Here is a 14,378-nt window from a genome sequence, read left to right as displayed (position 1 = left end):
TGCAGAAAAGGTCACAGAGACTCAGTTTAGCCATCAGGACTAATAGCCATTGGTGGACCTCTCTTCCTCCATGAACATGATGTATTTCAAAGCTATCTAAGCTATCTAAGCTAATGCATGACCTCATACTGGGGCAGTGAGTTTCACCAGTCCAGAGACCAACTCATGCATTCGCCACCCATGTGAAAAGCTTTCTGCCTTCCCTTTTGGCAATTTGCTCTTTTCCACCTGATCCAAATCCACATTCCAGATTAACAAGCAAAAACCCATGAAGGCAAATCCATCCTCACCCCACGTGTTACTTCTGAGGCCTTGCTTGGAGGCGGAGGAATAGACCCTGGACCTCTCGCTCTGCTGAGAAGCACTTTAACCACTGGACCAAGCCAAAAGCCCAGCTAACAGCAGCTGGTAGGAGACATCCCATCTGGCTGTCTGCAGTTTACTTCCTTTGCTGTGTCTCCAGCTGAGGGATAGTCCTCCTGCAAATGTCCTACTGTACCAGATTCCTTTGTTCGCAACTTGTCCCCAAACTACAGTTTTCCTTGGCAACCAGCTTTGGAAAAGTTTTTTTCCCCTAATTAATTAGTACGCTAATTGGGCAAATGCTTTCTTTCTCCACTCCTTAATTGGAAAGGGTGGCATTCACAACAGAAGACAACAGAGGGAAAGGATCTGCGATTCATCAGGGTTGTTTTCATTTTATTCACACAGAGAGAGAGAGAGAGAGAGAGAGAGAGAGAGAGAGAGAGAGAGAGAGAGAAACAAAACAAAACACAGAGTGTGTGGTATGGAATGTGTGAAAAAGTTTCACTCCCAAGAAGCAACTGGTGGCTACAACACATCAAGACACCCAGAATAATCCAGAGGTGGGTGTCAACGGGCTCCCCTTGATGTATTAATCTCCAGTTTAAAATCAACAATGCATTTTTTATTAAATCTTTTCATAGAGTCCTTAAAAGCGGTGGTGCGGAGGGGGGAGCATTTGAGTCTTTTCAGCTTTGGGTGGGGGGACAACTAAGAAGGAACATGATAGAAAATCTATTTATACATGTGTGTAGTTCTAAGGAGGCTTGAGACAGACCAAACTTAATTTTTCTTCATCGAGGACAGGGGTAGTCAACCTGTGGTCCTCCAGATGTTCATGGACTACAATTCCCATGAGCCCCTGCCAGCAAATGCTGGCAGGGGCTCATGGGAATTGTAGTCCACGAACACCTGGAGGACCACAGGTTCACTACCCCTGATCTAGAGCATGCCTACATCACCTCCATAAGAGGCTGGGTTGCTTAGATCACATTGAAAAATGGGAATGACAACTGATACAATAACCATACAGAACCTCCATTTACAATAGCGGTCTACCGCAGAATACCAGGTACTGGGGACCAGCCAAATGTCCTGCTTGTGATCATCCCGGAAGCATCTAGCTTGGCCACTGTCCAGCCTTCTGTTTCGACAAGGCTGATTTGGTCTTATGCTCTTCGATAAACGTTTAAAATGGAGCTTTTGCCTCTCAATCCAGAGCACAGTGGAAAGATGGAAGCCTGCCTTTTTGCCGCTTTGGCAATCAGCGGGAAAAGAAGAAGAGAGCAATGTCAGCCAGATTGGCATTCAGGGCTCCTCTCTCACGCCATCGCAACAAATCAGATAATCCCGGCCATAAGTTAATTAACATGGAAAGAAGTACGAGGAAGATATCTGTGCAGCTATTCCCATAGCGGCCAAGAGGAACGCCACTAAAGAACAAGGAGGAATGTCAGCAAGCACATCCGCAGAGCGCATCAGAGACCTCCCCCCAGTTCCAGACAGACAGCTGACTCGACCCCTTTCTTGTCTGAGTGGGGAGGGGGCTGTAGCTTGTTCACCCTCCTCTAGCCTTCCACTTACAGATTTCAGGTGCACATTAATGGAAGATCCCTGACGAGTCTGGATCTGGTGGGAAAGAAAAATGGAGCTGAAGTGCTTCTGTATGCCCATGAAACCATGCTGCATATCTCCAGAGAATTTTGCCCAGGGGCTTCAGGGAGTCCCTTTGACTTTTGAGAACCTCATGGGGTAATTCCAAGGGGAAGAAGCTATAGTCTCCACCAGCTGGAACCTCCCTGCCTGATCACTGGGTCACTGGGTAAAATTGCTCCCCTCCCACTGCTCCCCTCCCTGCTCTGAGCTTCCCCAATCAAGTGCAGAACCCTTTCTGTTTGAGGAAGACCCTGGTTCAAACCGATCTGAATTCAGCAGTATCGACAATGGAAAAAACAAAGTAAGTGCAGAATTAGCCTGGTCACTGGGTCTCTCTGGGTCACTGGGGCCCAAAGATGGCATCTTAATGGGGGGGGGCAGCCAGCAGGGACAGATTCCTTGAAAAACCTAGAATCTTTTGGAGAAATGCTTTCCTCTCCTTATCTGGGCAGCTGGTTGGCTTGGCAAACCAAGGTCACCTCCTGAGACACAATCCATCTTCTAGCAGACCATCACTACCACCATATTTGGGATGCATATACCCTGCCCCCGCAGGATGCCAGGGAACGCAGAAGGCCCCAGAGTGGTCCCAGTGACATACTGACTACTCTGGTGACCACAATGGCCAGTCCCAAAGGCCAAGCAGTTGCCAGCTAAGATAGGTAAAGGTTAAGCCAAGGTAACAGAGCACCCTCAACTGGAAATCAGCTAGATGCAGGTGGGTAGCTGTGTTGGTCTGAAGCAACCTGTGGCGCCGGTTTCCATGCGTCTGAAGAAGTATGCATGCTTGCAAAAGCTTAGAACCCAGCGTTCAACTTTGTTGGAAATCAGCTGACATTTATCTGAGCAGAGGTATTAAGGGGATCATTAATGGGATCTCCAGGTGTTCTCTAAGGACTTTGCAGATTGCAGGCAAATGCTGCCCAACAACAGTCCCACACAGGGCAAACAAAATACATGAAGGCAATTCCTTTGTGAAGGTCTATTCATGGGCAGCCTAACGGAACTTGCTTCTTTCTGCTAGGGCCAAGCTTTGCCCTGTGGAGCCTGCTGCCTGCACCTCATGCTGGGCTTTCCTCCCCCAAAATGGCAACCCGCCGGTTTCCCCGGAATTGCCCCAAACTTCTGACTGCAACCGAGGAAAAGTAGAATTCTTCTCACCGATGGAAGGAAGAAGGGAAGATAACTTAGAGAACGTCAGGAATGCCGGGGAGGAAGGTAATCCTATGGGGAAATGCCACCAGGAAGCCGGTGCTTGAAAATATGGGCGGGAGTTGCAGAGTAGTGCCAGAACGTGGGTGACAACACCTCCATCGCTGTGGCAACAGGGACGGAGAAACGAAGGAAGCGCCCACAGCAAGTGGCTCCCCTGACCCCATGCGTTCTTGTGCAGACAGGTCCTGTGCACGAGACTTGAGTGGGACTGACTCCCTCAACCAATGCTGCTCTTATAGCCAGAACCACCTCCCCAGAAACCGTATTATGCCCCCCCCCCCACCACTCCTTTCCTTCAGATTCCTTCTGCCAGGCCACATTTCCCAAGAAAACCGTGGCACAGCCTGCCCCTCATTCATTGGCAACTCGCTGAAACTCAACTCAGAGATATAGCTACGCTTAAGCTCCAGCTGTCTCTTATCCAGTATCATCTGCAGGGCTGCCGACTTCCAGGTGGCATCTGGGGATCTTCCACTATTACAATCGAATTCCAGGTGACCAAGATCAGCTCCCCTGGAGAAATGGCTGCTTTGGAGGGCAGACTCCGCAGCATTCTCACCTGCTGAGGTCCCTCCCCCCCCCCAGACCCCTCCCGCCCCAGGCTCTGTCCTCAAAATCTCCAGGCAGCTCCCAACCCAGGGCTGGCAACCCTGCTCCTCTGTGACATTGGACTGAGCAAGTGTATTGTGGCAGCCGAGAGCCAGCGTGGCACAATGATTAAAGCTTCAAACGAGCCCCAGTGAAACCCAGCCTCGAATCCCTGCTTTGCCGTGTCAGGTGGCTGGGTGACTCTCTGCCAGTCACTTTCACTCAGCCTAACCTCCCTCTCAGGGTCGTTGTGAAGATAAAATGGAGGGAGGAGGGAGACTGCTTTTGTCAGCTGATCTGGGTCCCCAGGGGGGAAGAAAACCATAGCACAAAAGCCAAAATAAAATAGCAACAATAGAAGGGAGGCTACGTAGCAGCCTGACTAGCTCTGCCTGCTAGCCCAATCCCAGCAGATCTCGGCAGCTAAGCAGGCTCAGCCGTGGCTAGCACTTGGATGGGAGACCTCCAAGGGAGTCCAGGCTCACTACACAGAGGCAGGCAACAGCAAGCCACCTCTGCTTATCCCTCACCTGGAAAACCCCACAGTCCTGGGGGCCCCATGAGTTGGCGGTTGTGACTTGGCCACAAGCAATTATTTAATCAAGCTCTATGCCCGAGGACATCCTTTGGTTCAAGTCCCACTTCTGCCCTGACTCTCAATTCCCTGCTTCCTTATGGGGATGATCATATTGCCTTTGCGGCTTCTGAATCCCCCTTCGGCAAATCAGTGCTTTGGCTGCTCTCCCTCCGAGTCCCAATAGCAAACACGAGAGCTCCCCCTACAGGCCCAACTGTCCCCACCGAGAACTACTTTAACTGGCAGCTTCCCGATTTTGGGGAGCTAATTTTGCTAATTCCGTGATATTATGCGAACCACGTGACGGTGTCATCTCATTCCAAAGGGATTTGTTTGGCGGACTGCTCGGAAGCGCTATCCGTTCTGATTAACACCTTCATGCATAATCAACAAGGTTCCCGCTCGCACCTTGGCGGGCTCCTTCGGCGTCAGCCTAAAACACTCGGATCGTGTTAGAACAAAATCCAATTTTAGCCAGCCTTGTTTCTGCTAGCCTCCTGCCTCGACGTTGCAAGAAGAAATCCTAGCACCACCCAGCGAGCAAAATCAAAGCCTCCTGACAACCCATCAAGGACTCAAAGAGAGGAATGGCAGCCAGCTGGCCAGGAGGAGCAGCAAGTGTGCCCTCCACATGCAGCCAGCTGGGTGACTTTGGGCCAGTCACAGTTCTCTCAGAGCTCTCTCGGCCTTACCTACTTCCCAAGGTGTCTGTTGTGGGGAGAGGAAGAGAAAGGTGTTTGTAAGTTATTTTAGGACTCCTTCGGGGAGTAAAATGCAGATATTTAAAAAACAGCTCTTCTCTTTGGCAGCAGTGCCGAGCCAAGGGAAATTTGTCCTGCATCCTCCTGACTGGCTCTTTGGCAGCTGCTGAAACCGGTCCTCCTTCATGGGGCTTTTAAGTTTTCAAGATGTTGCAGCTGAATTGTGGAGTTGCTATTTTAGGATGCTGACTTAAAAAAAAAATATGGCTGGCACCTGTTAGTTTGAAATTGGTGTGTGTACTCTTAATGTGCTGCTTGTTTTTAAATATCCATTATATATCACTGCTTGATGTTATTGTACATTGCTGCAGTATACCACTTCAGAAAAACGTTCTTATAATAAATAAACAACAGTATGGCTGCACCTGGCTTCCAAGAGCATGCGAACACAACTGCACTGGGTGTCCAGCCCATGTTCTTGGAATATAGCACCGAGCACACTGGTTGACTGGGCATCCCTGACAGTTCGCACCACCCAGTTTGCATCCATCCTACTGGTGTCACCAGTCCAAAATTTTACACGTCAAATTGAAAGCTGCTTCTCCATTTGCCTGGACAGAAGGATAGAAAGCCAGAGGGGTTGGGGTGGGAAGTACAGCCACCCTGTTGGTTATTCACCTAGCGACTGTATTTCACAAGAGAAAAGTTAGCATCCTTCCGAGACAGCACGGACATTCTGTATCCTCCCTAACTCCAAGAAGCCAACATGCCCGGATGTTGCTCCAGCAGGGCCCCCTCTTCCTCACTCCCCACCTTTCTGCCATCAGAGACGGGGACAAAGGGTGAATGGTATCAGCCAGTCAAAGCCAAAACCAGGGCCAGACCAAACCAGAAGCATTCCGAAGAAGACTGTTATCTAATTACACCTAGTTTATGCATTTAATCAATCAGCAAATTAAACCGGTATAGACTTGTGTGTGAATAAAAAGGATACAACTAGGGGAAAAGGGGGGTATTTTATTTTTTTTAGATGCTGTTCACCGCACAGCTTCTTCTGCCCCTGCCTCCTCCACCTTGCACCTTGAGTGGCTCACAGCCCAGGCTTCCAGTTCAGCTCTGAGCCAATCCAGAGACTGGGTGAACTGACAGTGGGCAAACGGTGGGCATTTATGGTTTGGCTGAGGAGACAAGGGACATCCTGGGCTCTTTATGGGAAACAGAGCATTGACCCATTAGCGAAGATGGGAATGGTTGGCGGAGAAAGAGCCCTCACCAGAGAGGGCAGGGGTGGGATACAAAGTGCTTCTGGCCTTGGGAATCCAAATGTTTCCTCTCTCTTAATTAGCTACCCACCAGAGATGCTGGACTCTCTCTCTCTCTCACTCCCCCTGCCCGTCTCTTGTTAAGAAGTGCTGCCACTCTGAAACACAAACACAGCAGGAGAAAACTTCACGCCTGGTTATGCTGCCAATCAGAAAGGCAAACTCTCAGCCGAGACTGACAGCTTACACTTAACTCAGTAGCCAGGCTAACAGCTAACTGCAGATTCATCGGTGGCAGGAGGCTGTTGTCACCGTAACACTATGAGTGCCGTTGGCCCGATTCATTAATTGCCATTTACCTTATGCATTCTGTACTACATTTATCCAAAAGTCCTCAAAGTGGTTTAAGAAATACACCAACAATGTCTTCCATCTCCACCTCGCCCCGTTTGCAATGTTCTTTCCTATTGCCAAGAAAATGTCTTAGCTCTTTATCCAGGATGCAGTGGCCGGGGAGAGGGGCCACTGTCCGAAAGACGAAGCAAAGAGGAAGGAGAGCTTTTAATTCACATAAAGCCTCCCACTCAGTGGCCTCCACCTGGCCAAGCCCCAAGTAGCATAAAGACAACACGGAACAGAAGAGGATGAGAAAGAGGAAGAGGAGGAGGAGGAGGAGTTGGTTCTTATATGCCGCTTTTCTCTACCCAAAGGAGCCTCAAAGTGGCTTACAGTCACCTTCCCTTTCCTCTCCCCACAACAGACACCCTGTGAGGTGGGTGAGGCTGAGAGAGCCCTGATATCACTGCTCAGTCAGAACAGCTTTATCAGTGGAGTGGCTAGCCTAAGGTCACCCAACTGGCTGCATGTGGGGGAGCGCAGAATCAAACCCGGCTCGCCAGATTAGAAGACCTAAATACTACACCAAACTGGCTCTCAGGATTTAGGTTTTAACTGTAAAAGCCTTAGTATTGCTGCTATTAGTATTAGTTATAGTATCAAATATTTGTGCAACAATTACATGTATAATGTGTTCAAGGTGTGTTATCTTGTTTCAGCCTTTACCAACAACCCTGTAAGGTCGGCCAGTATTATTACTGCCCACATTGCAGTTTGGTGAGAGAGGCTGCAAGAGAGGGGCTTTACTCAGGCCAATCCTGCCTGGTATCTCAGCTGCTGAAAATCTAATAAAAATTTAAAATATCACTATGAAACTGAAGAGGGTCTTCAGATCAGGTAAGCACACGTCCAACATCCAATGTTACGGGAAATTAAATGAAGTGGGACCAAAACACACATACACACAAACAAACCACGTGCCAAACGATAGCCTAAAAGCATTTTAAAAAATCGACTAACAAGGATTCTCACCCTTTAATGTGGAACATATCCACGTAAGGAGCGAGAATTCTTGTCCCCATCCTCTCCCCCCTTACCTATTGCTTTCCCCCTCTCAGACACACACCCGCAGCCAGACTCCTTGCCCCCCATTTCCCCTAACCTTTTTCCTCCTTACATTTAGTGTGTTTGGCAGTCCTCTGCCACCTCAGCTGGGTGGCTCCTTTGGGGCTCCCGTGGCACCACGGCTAGGCCAGTCTCCATGGCCAGCAGTGGCAGGCCTGCCCCGGCCTCCACAGGGGCCACCTCTGCATCTGGGCCAGCCTGCACCACCGTGGCTGCCCCGCCCTCTGCGGCTGGGCCGACCTGTACCATCATGGCTGCCATGGCCTCCGCAGGCAATGCTGGCCGCTTCTGTCTTCTGGCACGCTTGGGGGGCAGGACTTATGGACGCCATGTCCGCGTGTCCTTCCGTTTCACTGAGCGCGTCAGAAGATATGTTCCATATCAACAAAGAAGTGTCAGGTGAGCCTCAATTGGGTGGGAGTTCCAGCCACGGAAATGCCCTCCCTGCAATTCCTACTTGCCTAAGTTTTGATGGCAGAGGTCTTCCAAAGAAGAACTTAGTGGCTGATCAGGTGCAGGCAGCAGAAGGCAAGCCCTTCAGGAAGCCTAGTCCCAAACCATTTAGCAGCGATGATTACAAATTTGTCACCTCTGCTGTTCTCGCTTGAAAATCCCTGTTTTGAATTCTCTTCTGTGTTGTGCACACCACCCACATGATTCCTTTTTTTCCTCGCTCAATGTTTCTGACTCCTTGGACTGAAGTTTTCAGATAAAATGTATCCCTTCCTCAATGTCATGTGAGAGCTGATAAATATAGGTATGAATGGGGCACAAGGTATGTGTAAGTACTGTGTGTAATGCCTACAAACAGAACATGCATCCACAATACAAACAAAGCTACAAAGCCAATGACAGGAAGTTGGACAAAAACAGAGGCAGGCTATAAAAAGAAATGAACAGGGAGAGTTCACTCAACGCTTCATTTAAAGACCTCAACGGTCACGTCCAGCAGGAGAGAATCCTCTCCCAGGACTTCTGCTCAGCATATTCTTAGCTATGCTTTAAGCGAAAGCTAGAAACGGTTCCCTGGCCTATAAGCCGAGATCTCAACTTCTGTTTCTCTCATCTCACTCACCATGTGCTATTTCTACCATCTGTTATTTAATAATCAGCTGTTTATTATTTGCATTCGCTGCTTTTGTTTGCTTCTTGTTTTATAAGGATTTGACTAGAGTTTTTTTTTAAACTCCATTTTTAAAAAACAAAGACCTCCAAAGTTATTGTTTTCTTGGAATCTTCCTTAAGCAACAAACTTTTTCAGGGGAAAGACAGGATAGAAATGAGGAGCTGTTTGAATAAATGTGGCCATTGCTGTCAAATTCTCTCACCAAATGATCCCAACATACGAGAGTGAAAATATTTTTCCTCATAACATCTGGAAGGAAATGTCTAAGCAAAATCCTTATGGGCCTAGATGCCACCCCGTAAGCTCAGTTATGGGCTCCTGAGAGCAGCGCATGTTTTCCTTCCCTCCCGCTCTGGGGCAAACTCCAATGTGAACGCCTGATTGGTTGTTAAGAGAGATGCAGATGGAGCTATCACCAGTCCCCACCTTTTCCCCTTCTTTCCAGCTCAATGTCCAGCTGAACAGGGCGTCTGCCCTGCTGTCATTGTGGAGTACATTCTACCACGCCCTTCACTCTCCACTGCAAGAGGCAGGGCAGTTCTCCCCATAATGACATCATCAGGCTCCACTGCTGTTCTTTGAGTTACAAAGAACTCTATCACAGGGATCATTGTTGTACCTTTTAAATGCTGGACAAAGGCACCCCTCCTCTAGAAAGCAGAATGAAGTGCATTCTAAGAAATTTCATGAAGCCTTGGAAAGTTCATTGGGTCAGCGAGCAGAGAAGCAAATAAAATGATGCCTGGCCAGGATCAAGTGCCGCCTAAAACAGCAGGGCAGAGAGCAAGGCTGCATGTTCGTATTCTGGATTCTCTGAGAAAATGAATAGAAAGTAAAAAAATGTTGTGCTGTTTTCAGAATAATCTGTTTTTTAAAAAAAAATTCTTGGAAGGAGAAGGAAGAGGAGGTGTGGTCAAGTCACAAGTGGCTCCCAGCAACCCCACCCATGGAGCATTCCAAGGAAGAGATGAAGGTAGTTTGCCATCACCTTACTCCAGGTAGGAACCTTTGACATCCTGGGCCGTCTCCCATCCAGGTACTAACCAGAGTCAACCCTGCTTAGTTTTTGAAGCAATTGCAGAATGCAGGGGGTGATTGGCACTGAATTAGAGTAACTAGGGGAAATGTTTTAAAAACCTTTCATGTGGCATATGCACAGCTGTCAACAGATCCACGCTTGCTACAAGATGAAAGAAATACATCTGCCTAATCTCAGCAAAGCCCTCTGTCAGTCTTTCAAGGTGTCTATCAAAAGGATTGTGAAGCTGTAGAAACTTGCCATAAAGACTCGACAGAGCAGAACAAGTTCTTTTGGCAACTGACCACAAGGACTTCAGAGCACAAAGCTGGCTCCTAGAAACAGTCACCAAGGGACAGGAAGAGGTGAAAACAGAATGGGAAAGTGACAAGAGCAGCACCTGGAGGAGGGCAGGCAGGAAAAGGCAAGGTAGGCCACAAGGCAGGAAAAGATGGCAAAGGAAAAAGGAAGGGAAAGACTGACAGCTTGTGTGTACAGCTGCAACTCTACTAGAGCATAGGCGGGTCACAAAATTCAACTGATGAAGATCCCCATCTGCTCTGTTTTGCAAAATAAGGCCAAGTATTTAGCCCTTGGATTTCAAAGATGTTCGGAAGCAGGGGCCAATGTCGACTTAAATGTCAGAAGCTAGGTGGGTAACTGGATGATCCCTTGACTTTCCCACATGTTGACCAGCAAAAAGCCACATAAGAACAACACTGGGGGATGACCAACCCTTCTCCTTGCTCATGTTGATCCTGTAAGGATCTGGCTCACTCAACCAACGGGCCCTTGGGGCAGCTGCTCCATGTTGGAGGGGCCGCAAATGCCCCAATGCCTTGACCAAGGAAAGACAACTCTCACTGCTGCCTGCACCAGCCCCATTTGGCTCTTGGCTCATTGACAGCTGCTGACATTCCCACTTACCCAGTCCAGAGCTTGGGCAGCTAGCGCAGACTCATAGAATCATAAAATAATACAGTTGGAAGGGGCCTCATGGATAATTTAGTCCAACCCCCTGAACTATGCAGGACACTCAAAACCCTATTGCTCATCCACTGTAACCTTCCACCCAATTAAGCCTTCACAGAATCAGCCTCTCTCTGTCAGATGCCTCTCCAGCCTCTGTTTAAAAATTTCCAAAGAAGGAGAACCCACCACCTCCCGAGGAACCCAGTTCCACCGAGAAACCGCTCTGACTGTCAGGAACTTCTTCCTGATGTTTAGACGGAATTTCTTTTGAATTAATTTCATCCCATTGTTTCTGGTCCATCCCTCCGGGGCATAGCATGGTGGTGGGAAGGTGATCCCCCCTATGAGGAGGGTAGCAGCCCAACACAGAGGCCAAAGGTTGGGAAAGGCCAGGTTGGCCTTAGAACAAGGGGCACCCCAATTAAAGATACCCTTCCCTCTGTGGCTCACAAACCCTCACCCTTCATTTGCTCCATTTTCAAGGACCTGAAGGAAGCAAAGCCCCTCTCCCTCTCCCTTCCTGGCAGAAGATGCAGCTGGCATCTGGGGAGCAGAGCTTCAGCTATCCCCAGGCTGAACTTCACCAAGGACTTGCCTGTCTTTTTATAAGTAAGTGGAGGGTGCCAGGCCTACTATGTTCCCTGCTGGGAGGAGAAAGAAGAGCTCAGCTTTTATACCCTGCTTTTTATTTCCCAATGGAAACCACAAGTGTCTTACAAACACCTTCCTCTCCTCACATCAGGCAATTTCTGAGGTAGGTGAGGCTCAGAGAGTTATGAGAGGAAGAAGAGCTGGCATTTATACCCAGCTTTTCACTACCTGAGGGAGTTTCGAAATGGCTTACTAACACCTTCCCTTCCTCTCCTTCAACAGACACCCTGTGAGGTAGGTGAGGCTGAGAGTGTCTTGATATTACTGCTTGGTCAGAACAACTCTAACAGGACTGTGACTGGCCCAAGGAAACCCAGCTGGCAGCATGTGGAGGAGCAGGGAATCAACCCCGGCTTTCCAGATTATAGGCTGCTGCTCTTAACAACTAACTCTTGAACCGTGACTGGTCCTGGGTGACCCAGCACCCTTCATGTGGAGGAGTGGGAGGCCAGCCCTCTTAACTACCCAGGGTTGGTCAACCTGTGGTCCTCCAGATGTTCATGGACTACAATTCCCATGAGCGTTTGCTGGCAGGGCCTAATGGGAATTGTAGTCCATTCACATCTGGAGGACCACAGGTTGACTACCCCTGCTGGCAGGGCAGGAGAAGCCTGAGCGACTTTTCAAACACAGAGTCTCCAACACAATCAAGACCGCTGGGTTTCTTAAGCAAACTACCCAGAGCAGCGCATATATTTGCTAGTGATGATCTCACAATCACTCTGGGACATCCATGTGCAGCCCAGGCACTGGTGTGTGGCGACTTCCCCAGGCATGTCTATATCTCTATCAAGGCAACGTGGCCATGGAAAGGGGGGAGGCACCAGCTGTACTAGTGGAACGTGGATAAGTTGTTGGCTCCAGCTGCTGAGCAGGGCCTCTGTGGCAGGCAGCCCCCCAAGAGCAGCTCGCTCGTCTCGCCCGAAGGCTGACCGCGGCCGAAGTCCAGCACCCTGGAGAGCTGCCGCCAGTCGAGGCGGATCACACCGACCGGGATGCGCGGGGCTCCGGGGTGGCGCTCCTGCTTCTCGCCCCCGAAGAGCCTGGCTCGCACTCTCCCCCCCTCCCCCCTAGCCCTGGGGACAAGCCTCTCCCGGGCGGGGGGATGGCAAGTGGCGCCGGGGCTCAAGGGCTGGCTTCGCACGCAAAGGTCGCCGGTTCAATCCCTGGGCTCTCCAGCGCCAGATGGCCGCGGCCGGGAAAGCCCTGCGAGGCCAGGCCGAGTCAATCTCTCCCCCCCCCCCCCCGGCGCGCCCCCGCCGGCCTCACCTCCCTCCAGCGCAACTGGCGCAGGCTGATCTTGAGCGCGTCCAGCGAGGTGCGCGCCTTGGAGCTGTCCACGGTGACGGGCCGGCGGTGGCGCGCCTGCGCCTTGGCCCCGCCTCGCCGCCCGCCCGCGCCTCGCGTCTTCCCGTGGGGCGCCGCTCCGAGTCCCGCCGGGGGCGCCGAGGCCGGCTGGGCCGCCCGCTCCGCTGCTTCCGGAGGCGCCTCGGCGGCGGCGGTTCCAGGCGGCGGTTCCATCCCGGCGGGCCGGGACTCCTCCTCCTCCTGCTGCTGCTGCTGCTGCTGCTGCTGCTCCGGCTGCCGCCGCCGGGAAAACTGAGCATGCTCCCCGGAGCCGCCTCCGCCTCCTCCGCGCGGCCGAGCCGTTGCCCCGGCGCCGCCGCCGCCGCCGCTTGCAGGCCGGCCTCCCGCGGGAGGGAGGGGGGAGGAGAGGGGAGGGGGCCTCCCTGGCGGCCGAGCCGCGCCGCCCCTGGGAAATCAAGGCGGAAGGGCAGCGCCACGGCCCGGCAGCGCCTGGACTCGCCTCGCCTCGCCTCGCCAGGAAGAAGCGCCACGAGCGGCGCCTGGAAGCCGCAGAGGAGCCCGGAGGCGCCCAGCCAGAAGACCGGCCCTCCCGGCCGCCGCGCGCTCCGAGGCCTTCCCCGCTCTGCTGCGAAGGCCCCTTCGCCAGCCCTCCTCTCCCCGCCCGCCCCTCTGAAACAGAGGCTAAGCTACCCCTGGCCTACCTCACGGGGCTGTTGCGACGGTTTGGGAAGTGCGATCATAATGAAGGCCATTGTGGTGACCCGGAGGCTCAAAGAGGGAGCCCGGACCCAAAGGTGGGCTGTTCAAATCCTGCCTCGCTCCCCCGTTCACTGAGTGGCCTGAGGAAGTGGCCTGAGGAAGGCAAAGTGGGCGCCCAACCCCTGCCAGCTCTCGGCTGTTGACCAAATAAGGCTTAACTGTGACTTAACTGTGACTTATTTTGTTTGCTCTTGTACCTAACCATTTTGGTTATGTTTTTAAAATGCCTTTTAGTCTCAAAAGTTTTGCGCAGTTCTAAAGATTCTCGTGTACTGCCGCATTCATCTTGGTAGAGTATTGTATGTGATTTCTTAAGATGTTGTGGATTTCTTAAACTGCAAGAGTGGGATAATTTTCCCCCCCAAATAAATCAGTGTTTAACTTGGCCCGTTCCAATAGGTTCCCACAACTGGCCCTAATCTCCTTCAGCTGCTATTCATCTCTATTTCCTTTGCAAAAGCCATCAAAATTCCCTTGTCAACCAGCATATCACTGGATGGATATCACATGCAGGTCTGCCTCACCAAGAATGAACTGTGTAAGCACACTGCCTATCATTATTCTGTGCATGTGCAGAATATGGTACTGAGCTTCCTGAGAAATAAAGTTCTTAATTTTTTAATTTTATTTATTTTATATTTATATACCACCCTTCCTTGCAGTTTAGGGCAGTTCACAGTGGAATTCTCACAGAAAACAGTACATTGTAAATAAACATATTGGTTTGAATATGTACCATTTTAAACCTCAGTCCTAGAGGAGATCAGCCCTGCCTGCTCCT

The 14,378-nt window shown here is 50.8% G+C and overlaps 1 protein-coding gene across 3 annotated transcripts in view; it reads right to left on the bottom strand.

The window, feature by feature from the left end:
• The window catches only part of TTLL11 (tubulin tyrosine ligase like 11), a 67,108-nt gene extending 53,639 nt beyond the window's left edge, over positions 1 to 13,469 (bottom strand). Inside the window, exons 1-2 of one of the 3 annotated variants that reach the window (XM_077305695.1) lie at positions 12,800 to 13,469; positions 1,888 to 1,932 (exon numbers count right to left, since the gene is read on the bottom strand). In XM_077305695.1, coding sequence (XP_077161810.1) covers positions 1,888 to 1,932; positions 12,800 to 13,051 — 297 coding nt within the window. In that variant the 5' untranslated portion in view covers positions 13,052 to 13,469. The remainder of the gene's footprint in view (positions 1 to 1,887; positions 1,933 to 12,799) is intronic. The other 2 variants (XM_077305693.1, XM_077305694.1) reach the window with 2 other exon arrangements.
• Positions 13,470 to 14,378: the final 909 nt, after the last annotated feature.

This window comes from Paroedura picta, chromosome 12, assembly GCF_049243985.1.
Source record: "Paroedura picta isolate Pp20150507F chromosome 12, Ppicta_v3.0, whole genome shotgun sequence".
In the NCBI taxonomy this organism is placed as follows: domain Eukaryota; kingdom Metazoa; phylum Chordata; class Lepidosauria; order Squamata; family Gekkonidae; genus Paroedura; species Paroedura picta.
The sequence above is the reverse complement of the archived record's forward strand: the minus strand, read 5'-3'. Positions and strand labels throughout refer to the sequence as shown.